Source organism: Elgaria multicarinata, chromosome 6 (genome assembly GCF_023053635.1).
Source record: "Elgaria multicarinata webbii isolate HBS135686 ecotype San Diego chromosome 6, rElgMul1.1.pri, whole genome shotgun sequence".
In the NCBI taxonomy this organism is placed as follows: domain Eukaryota; kingdom Metazoa; phylum Chordata; class Lepidosauria; order Squamata; family Anguidae; genus Elgaria; species Elgaria multicarinata.
The window spans coordinates 99729585-99749688 of record NC_086176.1 but is presented as its reverse complement, the minus strand read 5'-3'; the positions used below and the strand labels follow the sequence as shown (position 1 = coordinate 99749688).

General features: G+C 39.2%; 1 protein-coding gene across 4 annotated transcripts in view; it reads left to right on the top strand.

The window, feature by feature from the left end:
* The window catches only part of NIPBL (NIPBL cohesin loading factor), a 151681-nt gene that overhangs the window by 113842 nt on the left and 17735 nt on the right, over nucleotides 1–20104 (top strand). For 3 of the 4 annotated variants that reach the window (XM_063128143.1, XM_063128146.1, XM_063128145.1), the window contains 15 exons: nucleotides 860–960; nucleotides 2331–2469; nucleotides 3249–3331; nucleotides 5223–5355; nucleotides 7772–7915; nucleotides 10259–10348; nucleotides 12477–12691; nucleotides 12801–12903; nucleotides 14452–14550; nucleotides 14655–14801; nucleotides 15231–15365; nucleotides 15881–15979; nucleotides 16549–16602; nucleotides 17844–17988; nucleotides 19741–19877. In XM_063128143.1, the coding sequence (XP_062984213.1) occupies nucleotides 860–960; nucleotides 2331–2469; nucleotides 3249–3331; nucleotides 5223–5355; nucleotides 7772–7915; nucleotides 10259–10348; nucleotides 12477–12691; nucleotides 12801–12903; nucleotides 14452–14550; nucleotides 14655–14801; nucleotides 15231–15365; nucleotides 15881–15979; nucleotides 16549–16602; nucleotides 17844–17988; nucleotides 19741–19877 (1824 nt within the window). The remainder of the gene's footprint in view (nucleotides 1–859; nucleotides 961–2330; nucleotides 2470–3248; nucleotides 3332–5222; nucleotides 5356–7771; nucleotides 7916–10258; nucleotides 10349–12476; nucleotides 12692–12800; nucleotides 12904–14451; nucleotides 14551–14654; nucleotides 14802–15230; nucleotides 15366–15880; nucleotides 15980–16548; nucleotides 16603–17843; nucleotides 17989–19740; nucleotides 19878–20104) is intronic. The other variant, XM_063128144.1, reaches the window with a different exon arrangement.

The window sequence follows — 20104 nt, the reverse complement described above, 5'->3', positions numbered from 1 at the left end:
AACTGACGGGAAGCTTTAGCAATCACATGTTGCATGAACAATTCAAAATATTGCTACTTCTAAGTGCCCTTAGACTGATTTCCTAAATTCATTTGTTAAAATCCAGTTTAGGGTAATCCACATACAGAAGCAGGCTTCTGTGGGTGTGTCACTACTTCCACAAGAACAAGAAGCTGGTGACATAAGGTTAAATTTCTTGTGTTGTGTGTCTCCTCAGTCACGTGACCCTTTGTGCATTCCTCCTGAGTCAGAAAGGTAGCAGGAACAAGAGCCCATAGGTCACTGATTTGGTTGGAAGCAGGAGGGAAATCTCATTGCAATTGCATTTGCAGATTTCACAATGGGGCTTTTAATTCCTTTTGAAACTAACTGTAAGATAGCAGCTTTAAAGCAGCTAAGTCCTACAACTCCCAGCATTCCCCAGCTGGTATGTTGCCCAGATGAATGCTGGGAGTTGGTAGACTTTTTTCTGTCTAAATATGCATAGGATTGCACCTTAATTTGTCTGGGCTGATCTGTGAACAGCAAGATGAACACACTCTAGGGTTGTTAGTTAACTTGAAAAAACTAGAAAACATTTTGAAATGGTACTTTCTACTATTCTAAAGTAGTGCTAACAGTGTCTTGTCCAAGACCAGTTCTAACCAGTGTTGGACAAAATTCTGTTAACGTTGCTTTAATTCTTAATATAAGTGAAATAAAATACATTTTGCAGTTTGAAATCATACTTCTTAGCTGACTTGTTGGTAAAAAGGAAAGTGGCATTATGTTTTTAAAAATGTGTGTTTGTAAAACCTTTGTATTTGAGACAGTAATATAAGCAACTATAATATTTAAAAGTTTACTGACTTTTAAACAGGTTTTCTCAAGGTATGAAAAACATAGGCAGTTGATATTAGAAGAAATTTTCACTTCACTTGCAAGGTTACCAACAAGCAAAAGGAGTTTGAGAAACTTCAGGTAATGTAGCTTATATCTTTCATACTTATTAAGGATTTTAGGAGAAAAGATACATACTTAATATGTATCTAACTGCCTGCTATTTAAATCAGTGGAATTTAAATATACTTTGCCGGCCCTGTTTTGTTTTCAGATGGACGGCTAAACAAGATTAAAACATGCATATAGTTGTAGTGCTGGGATTTATAGCTAAATTGCAAGGGGAGGGATTTTTCTGTGAAGTTCATAGAAGAACAAAAAGGCTCATTGTACTATGTAGTCTTCATAAAATCGCTTCCATTGTATTTAAACCCTGCTATGGTTTCTTCTGTGGCTTAACTATCAGTTAATGAAAAGCCAGGGTGGTATAGTGGATAGAGTGTTGAACTGGGCAAACCTGGGCCTAATCCACACCAACTGTTTATTCCAGAATAGTTATCAAGGTTGTTCCTACCACACATGATGCACAGCTGATTCTGTGGTGAACTAGGGACGACCCCTCAGGATACCCATAACAAGTTTTGTCCCAGTTTTTTCCCCACTTTCGCAAAAATCCCGAGGTGCGCGGCTGGTGTGCCTTCCCCTCGTAAAGCTGTTCCTGTTCCTTGTGAGTAGCGGGGCTCAGTGAACAGGCATCCAGCTGTGCGGAGCGAGCCCATGGGTATTGGGGTGAGAGGGAGAGAATTGTTGACATGTTCAGGATAGGTCTCGGGGTCTTTCAGTGCCGTGTGTGTTTTGTTTTTTTAAAAAACACCTCATCTTCGCGCAAAGTCAGGAGTCATTAATAAAATAATTCTCCCTTGAATGGCTCTCCTTAAATTACGGGCAAACTCACTTGCATGTGCCCTGTGAGGAACGATCACTGAAGCAGAAAACTTTGCGATCATCCCTCCCCACTCGTGAAAAGGCTCTAGGTGTGGATGAGCGCCTGGTTTAGAATCCCACTCTTCATCATGAAACTCACTTGGGTCACCAATCCCTATCTCTCTGCCCAACCTCCCTCACAAGGTTGTTGAAAAGATAAAATAAGGAGAAGGCAGAGGAGGGCGATGCATGCCATCCTGAGTACTTTGGGAAAGGGTGGGATAAAAATATTCTTCAAAAACATAATAAGTCATTGTTGAAGGCAGGAGATTTTATGAGTGTGTGGCAGGAATACTTGAATTGCGTTGTGATGCAAATAAAGTAATAACTTTTGTTGGATCAACTTCTGTCCTTCCTGTTTTGTGTATTGTATTCTTTGGTGTGAATACAGGAACATCTCTCTGTTTTGCAAATCAGATATGAGGTGTACACCTAATAATTGAAGTCAACTGAAAATTTGGCATAGATTCCAGTGTTTGCCATTGAGTTCATGTCACAATAGTAAATAGTTTTGTGTTTTTTAACAGATTGAACAGCAGTGATACTGATGGGGAACCTATGTATATTCAGATGGTGACTGCATTGGTGCTACAACTAATTCAGTGTGTTGTACATCTACCATCAGGCGAGAAGGACTCTAATTCTGAAGATGAGCCAAATAAAAAGGTGAGATGTGCTTTAGATATATGGCAGGGGTGGGGGATGTTTTTTGTCCCAAGGACTAAATTGGTCCTAGGCCAGCTTGTTGTGGGGGGTGGGGTGCATGCCAGTAGTGGGCAGTGCCATCACATCCAAAAATAGGTTGGGCCACACCATTGCTGTCTTGTGGTCGGGTGATGTGATTGCCCAGGCCCCATTCACGTACTCATATACACACACATTGTTCCTCCCACACTGCAGTCAGACTTTTAAAAAGCCCCTATTGGTGCCAAACCTCCAGTTTGAGACTGGAGATACAGCAGAGAAACTGGCAGGTTAAATCCAGTGGCAGGAGGGGAATAAAACATTGGGAACAAAGATGGAAAAGTCTGTTGGTGGGAATGAAGATACCAAAGAGACCAGACAGAAAAGGGAGAGAGAGTAAAGCAGATAGTTAAGACTGGAAAAGTGAGCCTGGACAATAGAACTGATAGATTGAAAGAAAGATGGCAAACTACTATTCTGCTACCAACAGTTAACTGACACCAAGCCATATAACTTGCAGTGGTTTGGATTTGGCTCATTTTGTGGTAATGGTGTGCGCTCATTGTTACACCTGTTAATTAATTGGCTGAGTTAATTGTTTTTAATCTTTAAGATACAGAAGCATTGTTCATATTCATAAGACTCCAGAATGATGACCGATGTGCCTTTCTTTATACATACTTGAGAATTGTGTACATTACATGTACTCTCATGTAAATCTCAGTGTATATTCAGTAAAGTAGTTCTATGTTCATTTTTAGGTGGACCAGGATGTCCTCATTACGAACTCATATGAAACAGCCATGAGAACAGCACAAAACTTCCTTTCTATTTTTCTCAAAAAGTGAGTGGGATGCAACTGTTAGTGTGTTAATAAGTTTTATTTTTATTTTACAGTTGTAATCAGTACCCAATAGCATTTTGAAGTCTAGAAATAATTGCAGTTTTTCCGTTAAATGGTAATATTGTGTACAGATTCTTAAGTATGCATTTAGGAACTTTTAAAAGCATAAGAACTACCACCAACATATCAGGATTCTGTATACTGACAGCCATATGCAACAATAGTATAAATTTGATCTTCTGACTTCTTATTCTATGAATTGCTGTGCAATAGTAATGGCCACAAAGGATTATCATAGAAACTCTTGTGTCAGCATGCTAGCTGTGACTAAACTGCCCAGAGAGCGATTTATTTATGTAAACTGCCCAGAGAGCTCTAGCTATGGGGCGGTATATAAGTGTAATAAATACATAAATAAATAAATAAAATTGTAGATCTTCCTGACAAGCTGGGCAGAACCACCTGGCTTTCTCCTACCCCACCGCCAGCATTCATTTTTCAGATGTAGTAACTCATTGCTTGTGCTCCTGGCTATTATTATTATTATTATTATTTATTTATTTATTTATATAGCACCATCAATGTACATGGTGCTGTACAGAGTAAAACAATAAAATAGCAAGACCCTGCCGCATAGGCTTACATTCTAATAAAATCATAATAAAACAATAAGGAGGGGAAGAGAATGCACCAAACAGGCACAGGGTAGAGTAAAACTAACAGTATAAAAGTCAGAACAAAATCAAGTTTTAAAAGCTTTAGGAAAAAGAAAAGTTTTTAGCTGAGCTTTAAAAGCTGTGATTGAATTCACAAGCTTTATTCAGCAAATATCTCTTCACACCTGAAGGAAGTGAGAATGCTAGTGCTGTGCAGTCCAAGAGCCACTTTAGCTCAGGGAGGGTCTTTCTCCAGAAGTCTTTGGTAAGTGACTAGCCTGGTGGACCGCTTCTCACCTGCTCACAACTCCACCCGCTTGACTCTGTGGGGGACAATGGCAGACAATAAGGTGGATTCATGCATTGAGCAGGGAGTTGGACTTGATGGCCTTATAGGCCCATTCCAGCTCTACTGTTCTATGATTCTATGATCTGTCAACTCCGAAGTCCCCTCCTCCTCCAACAATGGATGAATTCCCAGGAACCATGGGAGGATGGGCTCTGAGTCATTGGCATTCTCTCTGATAAACTCCTCGGAAGATTTCCCCTTGACTCCTGAAGAGTCTTGGAGGATCTCCTTCTCTGCTTCCTGTCTTGGCTGGTAAATTTCTAGTCGTCGCCATCTTCCTCCTTCTTCTCCTCCTTCAGATTCTAAGTTTGATTGGCCTCCTGAAACCCCTTTCCCCCACATTAGGGAGGCCTGATCCTGACATTGGGGAATATGGGTGATAGGGTGCTGTAGCACTTGTAGGTCCCTTGTCGACGGCTGGTTGGCCACTGTGTGAAGAGAGTGCTGGACTAGATGGAGCCTTGGTCTGGTCCACAATGGCTATTCTTATGTTCTTAACTCATTAGGATAATTAATTTGGAATGTTTGTGAAACACCATGAACAACATTTAAAACAAAATATGAATTCAAAGGTGAAGACTGTTCAAATTGTAGCATATGTGAAACTAAAATTCTATATTCTGTATTTTTTCCTGCTTATTCCAAAACTGGGATCATTAATCTAAATTCTGATCAGAGCACCTGTAGAATATATGTCCCTTGTCACAATTTGTAATTGTTCAGAGACTAGCTGCCAGTAACTCTTCCTTCTGTAGCCTAGATATTGCATCTTTATCCATTCCCCATTCAAACCCTAATTTGAGAGAGATTGTCCTAAGAACAATCAGTAAGAAACCCCATTCACTAGTGGACCAGATTCAGTTAGTTTTCTGTTTTCTTCAAATAGATGTGGTAGCAAGCAAGGGGAAGAAGATTATAGGCCGCTCTTTGAGAACTTTGTTCAAGATCTTCTTTCAACTGTTAACAAACCAGAATGGCCAGCTGCAGAGTTGCTGCTTAGTTTATTGGGAAGACTGTTGGTAAGTACATGGATATTTTGAAATGATAATTCTGCTTAATAATGGCTTGCTTATTTTGTTTTAAGTGATTGAAATATTCTTACATTAATGAATCTGCTTAGACAGAAATGCAGTGTAATCTGCCTTGAGCTGTAGGGACATAACCTAATTAAGGGCCACAATTATGTTAAGGGAATCAGGAACAGGCCATTATTCTGCTGGCTCCTTCCCCTAACATCTCTCCTGCTGCATGTGATTTCTTTTTTGCTCCCTGTTCTCTTACCACATTTGTTCTGAGGGTCTTATTGGTCCTATTTCTACTGTCCTCCAGTGGTAGGGGGAGCTGAAGAAGGGCCCAAGAGATGGAATGAATTCCCAATCTTTTGATGTGGTGTACAAATAAACCTAATCAACTATTTTTAGTATTCATATTAAGAAGTATTTTTCTCATTGAAAAGTTTTAAGTGTAGAGGCATGATGGTAGGTCAGTCATCATTTATTTATTTAGTATTAATAATCTAAATTCAGTTAGTAATAACAAATTAAAGCAATATGGCAAAAATTAGAGTAAACTAATTATAACTGATTTAGAATTTATTTGAATTATGCTTAAGCTTAAATCTTCCACTATCAGATTTTTATTTAATAACATTTGGATCAGCCTCAATTTAACAAGGATGCTTCAGATTAAATATTTTGTCTTCAATATGTAAGTATACAGGCAAACTTCTGGATCTTTGTTGCAGTTACCTTCCTAATTTTTGATTAAACCAGAAATGGTATCTCTGCAAGAAAGAAAGCCTCTGGTTTATGCTGATCCATTGCTTGTTTGATTTGATGGAAGAAATTCTTTATATTGACTATCATATGTTTTAAACTCTGTAGAGCACTTAGAAAATGTTAGGTGCTTTATAAGTGTATATCATCTTCTTTATCATCAAGATCCTATATTTGATATAACCATTGATTTGTAGGGTGAATCTTATAAGCCCTACATTTTCTGTAAGTTTTATTTTCACTGCTGGAGAAGGAATTTATGGCAAATCCTTATAAGATAGCCAGTTTTCCTTTTTTGTGGGTTCTGTGAAGAAGGGAACTGTGGCATTACCCCACAGTTCTGTTCCCTTAGGTATGTCTGGATTTGTATGTCTAGTGAGTGCAGAATGTTGGACTGAGTGGGTGTGGTTGATGATGCTGTGAAAGGGGAGGGAGGAGTATAAATGGTTGGGAATTGGGAGTGTCAGTTAGGATTGTCAGTGGTGTGGAGAGTGAAAGGAGATAAGATTTTAAGAGACGTAAGATTCCTGTTTTTATTAAAACTAGATTAAGCAGGTTAACTTGAATTTGAAGTAACTAAGATCTGTTAAACAAAAATAAACATTTTATTTTGTTTTCTTACCTCAAACCACGTGTTTGCTTGGCTTTATCACCTGCTCTACAGTTACTATCGTAAACACCTTATATATAACCTTCAGCTTATTACATACACAGTAAAACTTTTTCGGATTCTAGCCTTTACCCTCTCATATAAGGGAAAGGGTGTGTTTTACTCTACCCTCAGGTTGTTCAAGTGGTGGTGCTTGGCTTGAGGAGGGTTTGTGTGCGTCAAGGCCTGGTGTGTGAGGCCTGTGTCGTGACAGGAACCTAGCAAGCTTATATACATGAAAGATGGGATAGGATATCCTTAATAAAAAGAGAGACTGCAGGACTGCCCACCTGAAAGTGGTATCACCTTGAACCTGAACATCCAAAGCATATAGGTGCGATATTGGTTTGAGAGGAACACCTCCTTAGTAAAAACAGTAAAAGCCATTAGAAACTGTGTGAATTACACTCTGAATCCATGAGGCAATGGTTGCTGTGTTAGCCGGAGGTAGCGCTGATAAGTGACATCACCCTCCTTACAAGACATAAACCAATCAATCCATGAAGAGAACTGATGGTTGTTGTTGGGTTGTGAACTGTGGGTTGTTCATGGTTAACAAACCATGATTTGTTAGCAAGCCTGAGTTCAGACAACACAATAACCTATGTGTCAATAACCCATGGTTCAATGACAACCCACTCCCAACCCATTCTCAACCCTTCAGTGTGGATTATCATGTCTGAACCCAGCCAGTGTATACAATGTTCTAGATATAACAGTACAATATTATTAAATGACAATTTGATGGCCTTATAGGCCCCTTCCAACTCTACTATTCTATGATTCTATGATTTAATGGATACAAATGTGTTCATTTGTGTTCTTATTAAATTTATTTGAACAACTGATTTGTGCTTGGGCTGAGGTGGCTTGAAATGTATACAAAATTATTAAATAAATTAAATAATGTTACTGGACTTCTCTCATTAACCATGTTATTTGGAAATCATCATGCAATATTTTCTGACAAGAGAGATAAAATGGAGGTTGCTAATGTTTTGTTTTTGTTAGGTACATCAATTTAGTAATAAATCTACAGAAATGGCTTTGAGAGTGGCATCACTTGACTATCTTGGGACTGTAGCAGCACGACTGAGGAAGGATGCAGTCACTAGCAAAATGGATCAAGGATCTATAGCCCGGATTTTAAAACAGGTTTGAATAAAACTTTTGTTGATTGCTGAATTTGGGTGATTAAATTATAGAGATGTGTTAATAAAATATTTGGAATAAATCCTATCCAAAACAATAAATATAAAAAAGGCATCACAAACTTCGCTCTTTGCTCTTCAAAACAAAGTATTAGGTAAGTTCTCACAATAGGACAACTAACCCTGGCGAATAAGTCACTTAGTGTGGGTTGTCATTGGACAGGCGATTGGGCTCATGGTGGATTGTCCTCCTAGTCTTTCTTCCTTGGTCCTCCCGCCGTTCCTTCAGTTAACCCAGCAGAATGGGCGGAAGAACCTGTCTGTCTGCTGCCAAGTGCCCCCTCCCCTTTAGTTTATTTTATAAACAAAATGCATACAGAGACTGTTTTCATAGAGCTCTACCCTCCACCCCCTTTTGCTCCCATTCACACTAACCATGACAGCCTTTGACAAAGCTAACTGTGGTTAGTGCGAATGGGAGTAAAAAAGGGGATGTCTTGTAGATCTCTGTGAAAAAGATTTGCTGGAGAGTTGTTCAAGTGGGAATTCGAAGCAGGGCAGAGCAATACTTAAAACTCTGGGGATCACATTGCCAAGGCTGTGATTTTAATCCCTTTTCTCCACCTGATAATTGTCAAAGGCTGTCAAATCAGCCTAAACACAGTCTTGCTTTGTCAGTTACCTTGTATGTGTGACATCTGAAACACACAAGGTATCAAACAAGGCAAGCAACTGTGCAACTCCGAAAACTCATCATAAATAAATAAATAACGAGGACGTACGTGCACATTCCTAGGGCTGAAAAAGTAAATAAAAAATACTGTTTGCCCCCCTTTTACACAAATGTCAGTAGGAGAAAATTAAAAAGGGGCTAGTGAACAAATGACAGCCCCTCCAAAGTGCTGCTTTGGCACTGTTGGAGGGGCTGTCACTCATTCAAGGGCAAGATCCCTCGGCAAGATCAGCAGGGTTTTTAAAAACATATTCCCAGAAAAAGCCCATTGGGTTTCCTGGTGGATGGAAGTTCCACAATATGGGCACCATATTTATTGATTGTGCATAGCCACTCTGTTTGATCCTTCTTATTTTTGTTGTATGTAACTCAAATATATTATGTAAATGGTATCCATAATCTTTGATTCTGATGTATGCTGCCATTTTTTGTTGAAATTGCAATGGCCCCGGAGGCTAGTCACTAAAAACTATTCATTCATTTGGGTGCCACACATGAAAAGGTCCTGTCCCATGTCACCGACGACCAGACTTGCAAAGGCAATGGGATATGGGGCAAGGTCTTAGTTGATGAACACAGAGGGCATGTCTTCATCTACGGGTGTAGAGGGAGGGAGGGGGGATGATCCCGGACTTACCTGCTTCCAGTATCATCCCTGGCCATCTAAATGGAAGCGTGATGTCCTAGAAGGGAAAAGGGATGTTGCGCCATTGCTCCTGCCATTTTTTTTAAAAAACAGCAACAGGAGCTGGAGCACACTTGCACTCCAGCAAAAAAGTAAGTTAAAAAAAAAAGGCCCGGCCCCCACCCCATGTCCCTGGACTCCCCCCGGCCAGCTCCTTCCCTCTGCTGAACCCCGCTACTCGCTTTGAGGAGGGAAGAAGCCGGGACCGCCCACGGTCCTCGGGATTGTCCCAAGACACTGGGAAAAACCAGGAAAAAGGTGGTTTCAGGAATCCCAGGAAAATGGAGGTATCGTCCCTGTCTGCTCCCGGGATCCCTTGTGAGTCAAGTGGATGCACAGGGATGATCCAGGGACAATCCTGGTAAAAAGGTATGGTGTAGACATGCCCACTGTTTGTATTCTTCCTTCCCATAGTAACCACTACATCCCACTTCTTACCCCACAGAAGTTGCTTGTGAAGGTGGGAGTGTACAGGAGCACTTCAGTGGGAGTGTACAGGAGCTTTTTCGGTCCAGATAAAAGCAAAAGTTATAGATGCTTTTTATTAGAGCTGTGCAAGCCTTGGATTTGGATTCAGATTTCTGAAGCCGAGGTGGCCATTTTATGATGAATCTGCCGTTTGGTGCACAGCCCTAGAATGAGGCGGAGAAAAAACCTACAACTCCCAGCATGCATTGCTAGGGATGGATGGCCTAGTGGTCCAGATACAGCAGGCACTCCATGACCTCGCTGTCACTGCTAACAAGTTAATTAAAAAGAGCTGATTTGCTAAGAAATTATATATGCAACTCTTAGGTTTTAGGCTGTGTATTCTAAATCACAAGAACTCTTCTTTAAAAATAGTCTACTTTGAACACAAATTTATGTGGATCTGTTCTGGTGTTGGCAAATGTGTGAATTGTCTTAAAGTGTATTGCTGTGTGTTACAGGTCTCAGGAGGGGAAGATGAAATCCAACAGCTGCAAAAGGCATTGCTAGATTATTTGGAAGAAAACACAGAAACAGATGCATCATTACTGGTATGTTGGTTAGAATGAAAGAATATACTATTGAAATTTTGTATACCAGTGGCTCTGATAATCTAATCAAAAACATTGTAAACTAATCCAAAAGAAACTAAACTCCGCAGATGCACACCACTGCACTGTAGAAGTTCTGCACATCATGGGTTGTAAGATGGGTAGGAAGTGATCCCCACAGTGCTGTGCACTGAGTTTGGACAACAGCACAAGAAATTATGTAAATTATGTAAATTATGTAGCATGTGTTGAGGGCAGGGAATTAAGACACAATGGCTTCTTTTAATCCAGGGATCATGCGAACCTAATCTATATGTCCCCCCCCCCCCCCCAATCGCTCAGAAAGGCAGGGATTATGTGACCAAGAACTTTGCCTTGGTTGTGGTGTGACTAATTCCTCCTTTCCAGGTCTCTGTCTCCACCTAGGACAAAGCTCTTTCTCGTTCTCTCTCCCCCTCCACACTTATTACTATTAGATTTTAGTGGGGGTGGGTGGGTTTGTTTTTTACATCTCTATCCTTACCTCATTTCCATTTTCTGATCATCTTTTGCTTTCCTTTCACAACTTTCTTTTTTAAAAAAAAAAAAAAAAAGCCTTGGGGAGACGTACATTCTTTCAATTTAGTGGCAGTTCATGTTTTTTCTTTCTTTCTGGGAATGCATTGTACTTTAAGGAAGAAAAGATAAGGCTGTGATTGTAACACACTAGATGGTAGTCACAGAAATAGCAGAGGCTCCAAACCTATACCACCCTGTATGAGAGTAATCCCATTGAACTAAAAGGAATACATAGACTGCATAGACATGTATAAGGTAGCATTGTAAGTGATCTTTCAGATGTTCAAAAGAAATAGAAGAGAGGGTGTGCACATTAGAAGAAGTTTCATCACCTCCCTTCTGACAAGGTCAGATTATTTAGGGAGCAGATGTGTTGCCATAGTTTTGTTGTTGTTTTAATATGTTATGCTACATTTGTATGAGTGTAAGTGAAAGCTATTAGATACTTATGTAGAGTTACTAAGGAGAGCAGGCCTTATTTCTGCATTGTTCAGACATCTTTTAAAACAAGAATACAAAATGTTGCTTTTCATACAAGATGCCCCTGTTCGCTTAAGCAAATCTTCCACAATCTGAATTCCTCCAGTTGTTTTGGTGTACAGCTCCCATTATTTCTGAAGATTGGCAGTCCAAAATATTGGGAGGGAATGATTTGGAACTATGGTCTCCTTTAATTGGCAGTGGCTCTATGGGGTTTAAGACAGGAGCAGCACTAACTGGAGATCCTTGGACTTTTTACATGCAAGAATACTACCATTGAACTATTGCCTTTCCCTACTATGTGATTATATACCAGAATTCTTGCTTCTGTGTCCTACCATACGAACAGTCATATTTTATAGTGGGCAAAGGTACCCTGGGAAGGGGAAGAGTAGGTCATCATCATCACCACCATCATCATCATCATCATCATCATCATCATTTCTTACCCACCTCTCCCTTTGGAACATTAGTACAGGAATCAACACATTTTAAAAATTCTTGATTTTGCATTAATCTGGGTAGACCTGCCGGAAAAGGCTAGTCTTCAAAGCTGCCTTAAAATGACATTTAATAACTAATTAATACTCACATTTAATAACTAATAGAAGAATTGAGGGTATTTATGTCTAAATTAGGAGGCTAATTCTACTCTATTTTCACTTTGAATTCTCCCACAGCATATACATATGTACTCCAGAAGTTAAATTGCATTTGAAAGTAACGTCATGTATAAATATGGCTTGGGGAAAATTCAACACAACTGTACATAATTCAACATAAATTAGACTTGAAATATGGTAATCCCTTGGTTTATATAGTGACAAGAACTAAATTATATTAAATTCTTCTAAAACACCAGTGTCAATATTTATTAATTATGGGAATTCTATCCCATCCTTCTGTTGCCATAACAATACTCAAGGTGGCTTACAACAATTAAAAATATACAAGAATAGTCCACAACAAACAATAAAACAATAAATAATAATGGAACTCAGACTTTTCCCCCCTCCATGATCAGTCTCTGACATTTTCTTTTTCTTTTTTCTTTTTATTTATTTTTCTTCTCACTTTCCTACTACACCAGTTTTCTCGGAAATTTTATATAGCTCAGTGGTTTCGGGACACTACTATGGAGACTGAGAAAGCAATGAAATCTCAGAAGGATGAAGATTCATCTGAAGGAACACACCATGCAAAAGAAATTGAGACAACGGGACAAATCATGCACAGAGCAGAAAGTCGCAAAAAATTTCTTCGCAAGATCATTAAAACAGCACCCTCTCAGTTCAGTACATTAAAGTGAGTTCTCCAGACTATTTAATTTTCAATCTTTTTATTTGGCTTTCATGTATTGGCAGATTTTGTTGATAAATAAATCCTAAAGTAATATTCTGCAACTTTGTTACAGGATGAACTCTGATACTGTGGACTATGAAGATGCTTGCTTGATTGTTCGCTACTTGGCCTCTATGAGGCCGTTTGCCCAGAGCTTCGATATTTATTTGACACAGGTAAACTGTGCCAGAAGTCTTAGTGAAATACAGTTGGTTTCCTGGTTCCAAACGCTTATGCGGTAGTGTGCAATATCTGTTCATTGTTGAGCGCAGGTATTTAATAGGTCATGATAACCCCACATGCTTCCATAATTCTGTATCAACTACATAAACATTTTTTCTTTATCCTGCATGCATTTCACATCTCCTTGAAATATATTTCATCTGTGCATTTTTATACATGAGATCATTAAATTAGAACAGTGTCTTAAAAGCATAATACAAGAGACATGTCCGTGACCTTTGCCTTATTGGGATGTAACATAAACTGTATCTTCAGAGGGCATATTAGATCAACTTAATCGCTCTAAATAAAAGAAAAACCATTTCAGTAGTTTGCTTGCAGTGCATGGTACTTTTACGATTATGGCAATCATTTAGTGAAGTGATTATATTTCATAGGAATATGAGCATGTTTGAATGGGTCACCATGTTTGGACTCCAGAAATATCTGTATCTTCCTACGTTTTTTTCAATTGTTTGAATGGTTCTTGACCAGATTAGATGGGAAAAGCAGAGAGAAAATAATGGGATCGACACTATATAGGTCCTATTTCAGAATTACCTGTCATAGGAAAAGAAAAGCCATGCTTAGGTGCCTGTTCAAAGAGAAGACCACATCATCAGCATGTATTAGTTCATTCTGACCATAATATGCCTAGGTGTGCTGTTGGATAATCTCAATACATTTTATGAACTGGGCCCTCTACAAATCCACTTTCAGAGGCAAGTTCCCCTGGCCTGGCTGCTCTGGTCCAGATCTCCCATGTAATATCAGCAGTCAAGACTCACTGCAGTGAGCTCCAGCACACTAATTCAGTTGCCTAACTGTGGGATGGACAGGAGAGTCAGTTTTCCTGGTCTCAGGCTTGGTTCTCACCTTATGCCCCTAAACTGTGGCAAAGTAGTAGTGCTGCGTCTGCTATGACCTGTGCAGAATTCTACCATCTCACAATTTCATCTAGCAGTGATGCCCCCTGGAGTCCCCCCCTTTTGGACAGGTGCCACAGGGAGTGAATGCACATCCCCCATCCCAGGAGACGAGTCTAGTGGGGCGCATGTGCCCTTGCACCAATCCCAAGCAGGCAAGAGCTGGACTTGCGTACAGCCCTGGATTTTGATACAGGCAAAAACAAGGTGGTTCTTCCTATTCCAAAGCTCAGCAAGACATAGACCCCACAGTCCCGTGTGTGTGCGCGCACACCAAGTAATTTGGGGGCAGGTATGGGAGTGTTGGCTGTCACAAATAATGCCTTGCCTATGGAGTTTTGACACAATTTGTGGGACTTAAGTCTGATGGATTTTCACAAGGAGAGAATGGGTGGTGGTGCAATCAACATGCTTAACACAGTGCTCATTTTGTGAGTTTATGCTAGATTTCTAGTAGCTGATTTTTCATTTTACTTTAATTCTAGCATGTTTTCCCCACTTCATTTTGTTTGTTAAACATTGCCTGCTACTTTCCAAAAGCAAATAAAATGTATTTTTTCCCCGTTTTCTTATTAGATTCTGCGTGTGCTTGGTGAAAATGCAATTGCTGTTCGAACAAAAGCCATGAAGTGTTTGTCTGAGGTTGTTGCTGTAGACCCCAGCATTCTAGCCAGGGTAAAAAAAGAAACACACGTTAATCATACTTACATTATTACATTCTCATGAGCAGCATTGTGGTTTTCCTTACTTTGCATTTGTATTATGTCTGTTGTTTATAGCTGGATATGCAACGAGGTGTCCATGGACGGTTGATGGATAATTCCACTAGTGTCCGAGAAGCAGCTGTGGAGTTACTTGGTCGGTTTGTGCTTTGTCGACCACAGCTTGCTGAACAGTATTATGACATGCTGATTGAGCGAATACTGGTATGGTTAATTTTAAATTTTAATATTTTATAAAATCCTTTTTACATAGTTTTTAATGATGAATATAAATATATAAATCCTATTTGTCAGGCTTACATTGAAACACAGCTATAGTTTTTGACAAGTATCTCAAACATCAATAGTGAACATTAGGAGGATCTTCCATCTGTAGGAAGTTTTCCTCTGTTTTTAGCTAGATTGCTTTTGCTTATTAATATATGACACTGAGAGCTTCGGCTATTGGGCGGTATAGAAATGTATTAAATAAAAAAATAAAATACTGTACAGTCATGATTTACAGTCACATTATATATATTGCTTGTTGCTAATATAGATTTTTATTGGTAATCTATGTTTTTAAAAGTCAGATGGCATATATATATATATATAGAGAGAGAGAGAGAGCAACCTTCCCTTTTACTTCCGCAGGATACTGGCATCAGTGTCAGAAAAAGAGTCATAAAGATTCTTCGGGACATCTGCATTGAACAACCAACATTTCCCAAAATTACAGAAATGTGTGTGAAAATGATTCGCAGAGTCAATGATGAAGAAGGAATTAAGGTACTGCAAACAAATGACTTAATACGTGTGGGCTTGCTTAAGTGTTGAGTTTTTTCTTCTCTGATCCCCATACATTCATGCTGATCTTCTGCCAGTTATCTCCTTAACGTAGGGGGTGGGTAACTATGGGAGTTTTGGAGGGGCATTTTGCTCCCACCCACCCCCATGGACCCCATGCAACCTGAAACCCTACCCTCTTAGCAGTTTGGTGTTGAAATTCAACAGCATACTGTTCCAGCTAAAAGAGTCAGTTTTAGTTTGCAAACAAGCTACATTTGGCCATTTTGGCACTCTGTAGCACTAATATGGTCATTCCCCTCCCATATTTTTTCACTGCTGCTAAATTTGGCAGTGCATCAGTCGTGGGGTGGGGGCAGGCGTTGCATTTACTTTGTGAGCCATGTGTTGCCACCCGCAGCTGTAGTGGATTATGCTTTTTGAAGCATAGACATTCTGGTAGCTTAGAGACTTTTGCAAACTAATTTACCTACAATAACTGTCTTTTTTCTTTCCAGAAACTGGTCAATGAGACATTCCAGAAGCTGTGGTTTACTCCAACTCCCCATAATGACAAAGAAGCAATGACCAGGAAAATCCTGAACATTACTGATGTGGTATGACTTAGAATGCAATTGCTCCCCTTGATTAAAGCATCAGTTGTAATGAACTGTACTGTTTCTATGGTTTTCAAAGGCACATACTCTTACTATCCTTGACATCATTGGTTACCCAGTAACATAGGTCTCCACTACCCCATCCTCTAGTATTTATTTTGTATTCTTTACAGACAAGGGTTCCTGTACTGTAGTACTCAAGCACATGCTGTAGTATGTATCACTCATCTCTACTTATATTTAAAAAGTATAGTTCTCTACCGGTCTATAGTGAAGTTCCCTATAGCAGTCTGAAAAACTGCTTTGGTGCAACGGACATGTTGAATTGAGCATAGTTAATGGAACTTCGAATGTGCATGGCACTCTACCGAGCCCAATAGGGGAGAGGTCCTTGTCCCAAAGATATTATAGTGTAAGAATAGGATACAAACGACCTAGCTTAGAGAAAGTGAAGCAAGAACAATCTAAAATAATCATAATACTAGAAAGCACTTGTATTCTGTACGTTAAACTGCGTAACATTTAATATTAAAATTCACTTACATATTTTTATACCTATTTTCTCTTAGGTTGCGGCTTGTAGAGATACAGGGTATGATTGGTTTGAACAGCTTCTTCAGAATGTAAGTAATGATTCAGATGTTTTGTATTTTATTTTTAGTAGAATTGATGCAGCTTTTAGGTGGTTCTTAACAGATAGAAAAGGGATGTTTGAGGGATTCAGAGGGTCTCAGGGCATCCTCAGAATTCAGAACTTTTCCAGCTTTTATTTTTTATTAATAGTTTTACAAACTTCTTAACACTTGTGGTAATTTTGCTTACTCTAGCACCATGTCATTTCTGTACTTGAGAAGTAGGATGTGTTCTGGAGCAACGGATAATAGTTTTACTAGACCTGAAAGCTCATTGTTGAAGCTATTTCCAGAGAGCTCATCCTGAACCCCCGGAAGCTACAAGTGGATGACAAGCAGTTGATTCATTCATTTATTAAAATTAATTATTTTATTACAGTGATTGAGTTCCTAATTTTGTTAGAGCATCTCCATAGATAGATAGATAGATAGATTTGAAATATTCCCTCTGTTAGGGGCAATCCGAGGCCAATCGAATGAGTGGAAATATGGAAATACTTTTCATTTTTATATGATCTAGGTATTATCACAAAGTCACATTTTAAAAGCCTTCCTTTAAAACAGTTTTCATGTGATATGTAGTCCATTATTATTTGAGGATGCTGTTCAATTTTGTATGTTTAATTAAATTCCTGTTTGCCTTAGCACTTGCATAGTTGCAAAGGAGAAATTCTTACTAGATGACAAGCAAATATTCCTTTGCTGATCCCTTGGTCTAAGACAGAAATATATAGAGCACCTTTAGAAGACCCACTTAGGAATTAAAGCTAATTTAAACTTGGTGCACTGTGAAGATGCTTGAAAGTACATTATGATTTGTGTATTTTCCCAGAAGACTTGTGCTTTTGAGTTTGAAATGAAGAGTCTCATTATAGAAATCCAATCTGAAGTTATTAAAGGAGCCTTTTGCAACCTGCTGCCCTCCAGATGTTTTCAATTTCAACTCCCATCAGCCTCAACCAGCATAGCCAATGGTCAGGAATGCTGGGAGTTGTAGTCCAAGATATCTAGAAGGCACGAGGTTGGGAAAGGCTAGATTAAAGTACTCTTTGTAACCAGCGCTCCATTCTGTATTGATGAGAATTTAGAGGCAGTTCTCACAGCCATTGAACAAGCAGTTCACATGATAATCTTTTTGTGTGCAAATTATTGGCCTATTACAATTACTTCCCATACATGGTGATGAGATAGCAAAGAACACTTCCTTATGAAGGTGGATTGTATATTCTTAGATCCAACCATCAATACCAAAGTTGCCTATTTTGCAGTTGTTAAAATCTGAAGAGGATGCTTCATATAAGCCTGTGAAGAAAGCCTGTACTCAGCTTGTGGATAATTTGGTTGAACATATTTTAAAGTATGAAGAATCTCTGGCAGGTAAAACAGCTTTTTCCATTTCAGTCATTTGCTATTTAGGAGATTTTGTTGCTATTAGAGCTCCAAATAGAATCCAAGTCATTTGGTGGACGTAATTGTGGAAATTGTTGCAGAAGTGTTCATATATATTAGTCCATGTGTTGGAAGGGGAAACTTCTCACTGGAGAAGAAAACAGCTGAAAATGATCCAGCCCTCAGAATCTTACTCATTAAAATTCAAGTACATAGTATAGTTGACTTGATGTGCATATAATATTACCTTAAACCGAATTAGATTGGTTCTGTATATCCCAAATTTAAACCCATCTAGACAAAGTTCAATGGCCCTGGTACGAAGAGTTGGCTCCAGTTCTTGCCCTCTCTTTTAACATCTTATGTAACAGATTAATGGTGCAAACCAGTGCATATTTAATCTGATATTCAATGTGGTTTGCTTTCAGGTAAATGTGTATAAGATTGTGTCTGCTTTCTTTAAATAATCTTAAATAATCACAATACAACTATGCAATGGATATGTAAGTCAAAATACTGTCCTGGTTCAGACCTGCGCAAGCCACTGCCATAAGGAGATCAGAAACTTTCACTTCTGTTTTCAATTAACTGCAGTATATTTTGTCACAAAACTGAAACTATGGTTAACCTTAATCTTAACAGTGGTTTAAGGAACAAGTGGGAAAATGTGGATTGTGTGCAGAGATTGGGGGGCTCCCCCGTGGTCCACTGATGCTCCCACCCCGACCCTGTTTTTTCTTGTTGCCAAAAGCATTACTGGACCCAACCATCCTGAGTGGACTAAAAAAAATAAACCATCAGATCCAGCTAGCTACAGAGCATACCAAATAACGTGTCTATTCAGTGCATTACCTGGTGTACTCTATGGTCAACCCTCACAGTCCAGCTGTTATACTAATTTTGATAGGCATGCATTTGTGGATCAATATCTGAGGATCACATTTTCTGAAAATCAGTTTGAAGTTTAAAATGTCATGAAGGCTCCCTGTGTGTCATCTATGAAGGAGGAGGGGGCTGTTGAAGGAAAAGTTACTCTTTGCTCAGTGCCTGAGATTGTGGGGAGTGGGAGTGAGCAAAGGAAAAATAGTGCAATTTAATGCCTATATCTCATGGGGATGGTGAAGTAAAAGCTACTTTTCTCTGTTAAAACAGAGAAGCTGTAGGCATCCACATGGGTTACTCATTCCTCAGTGCAGAGTACAGTTTAGTCTGAGACAGTCTGCTGTTAGAGAGAAGTCTCTGTGTGTGTGTGTGTGTGTGTGTGTGTGTGTGTGTGTGTGAGAGAGAGAGAGAGAGAGAGAGAGAGAGAGAGAGAGAGAGAGAGAGGGGTGAGTGGGTGTGGGGAGAGGAGGATACCAGCCTTGACCACAACCACTGATGCCTTCAACTATTCCCTCCACTGGTGTGTGGCCTTTTGGGTTGCCCATCCCTGGTTTATGGAAACAAACCAACTTCATAAACTATTATTCAAAGTTACTTTGTTTCCCTAAACTGTAATTAAGATTAACTACAGTTGAACCAGACCATTGTAAACAGCTTCAGTTTGTAATTTTTCTTTTGACTTCGCTGGCCAGGTTATATGCAGGTTGCACATGCAACTTAGATGTAATATTACAAGTAACAATTTCTGTGTGTTTGGACATCATAACTGATACTACGATGGTGTGTGTGTGTGTGTATCGATATCTCTGTGTGTGCGTATCTATATATCTATATTATATTTCCCCCTTATTTTTGTAGATTCTGACAACAAGGGTGTGAATTCAAGTCGCTTGGTAGCTTGCATAACCACTTTGTTCTTGTTCAGCAAAATCAGGCCCCAATTAATGGTCAAACATGCAATGACCATGCAGCCATATCTTACCACTAAATGCAGTGTAAGTACTCATTTTTCAGTTAAATTGCTTCTGCTAATGCTGTGTATTAAAGTCATGATTGAAGTGCAAGTTGTTGCTATAACAAGTTGTTTCTGTTGCCATATTTCTTGGCTAGGTAAAGTAGCCCACTTCCTGAGGGCTTTGGGTTGCCCTGAGTAATCTTTTATTTATTTATTTTCATTTCTGTTGCTCTTAGCTCATGTTGTTGCTAATTAGTTTTATTGTTT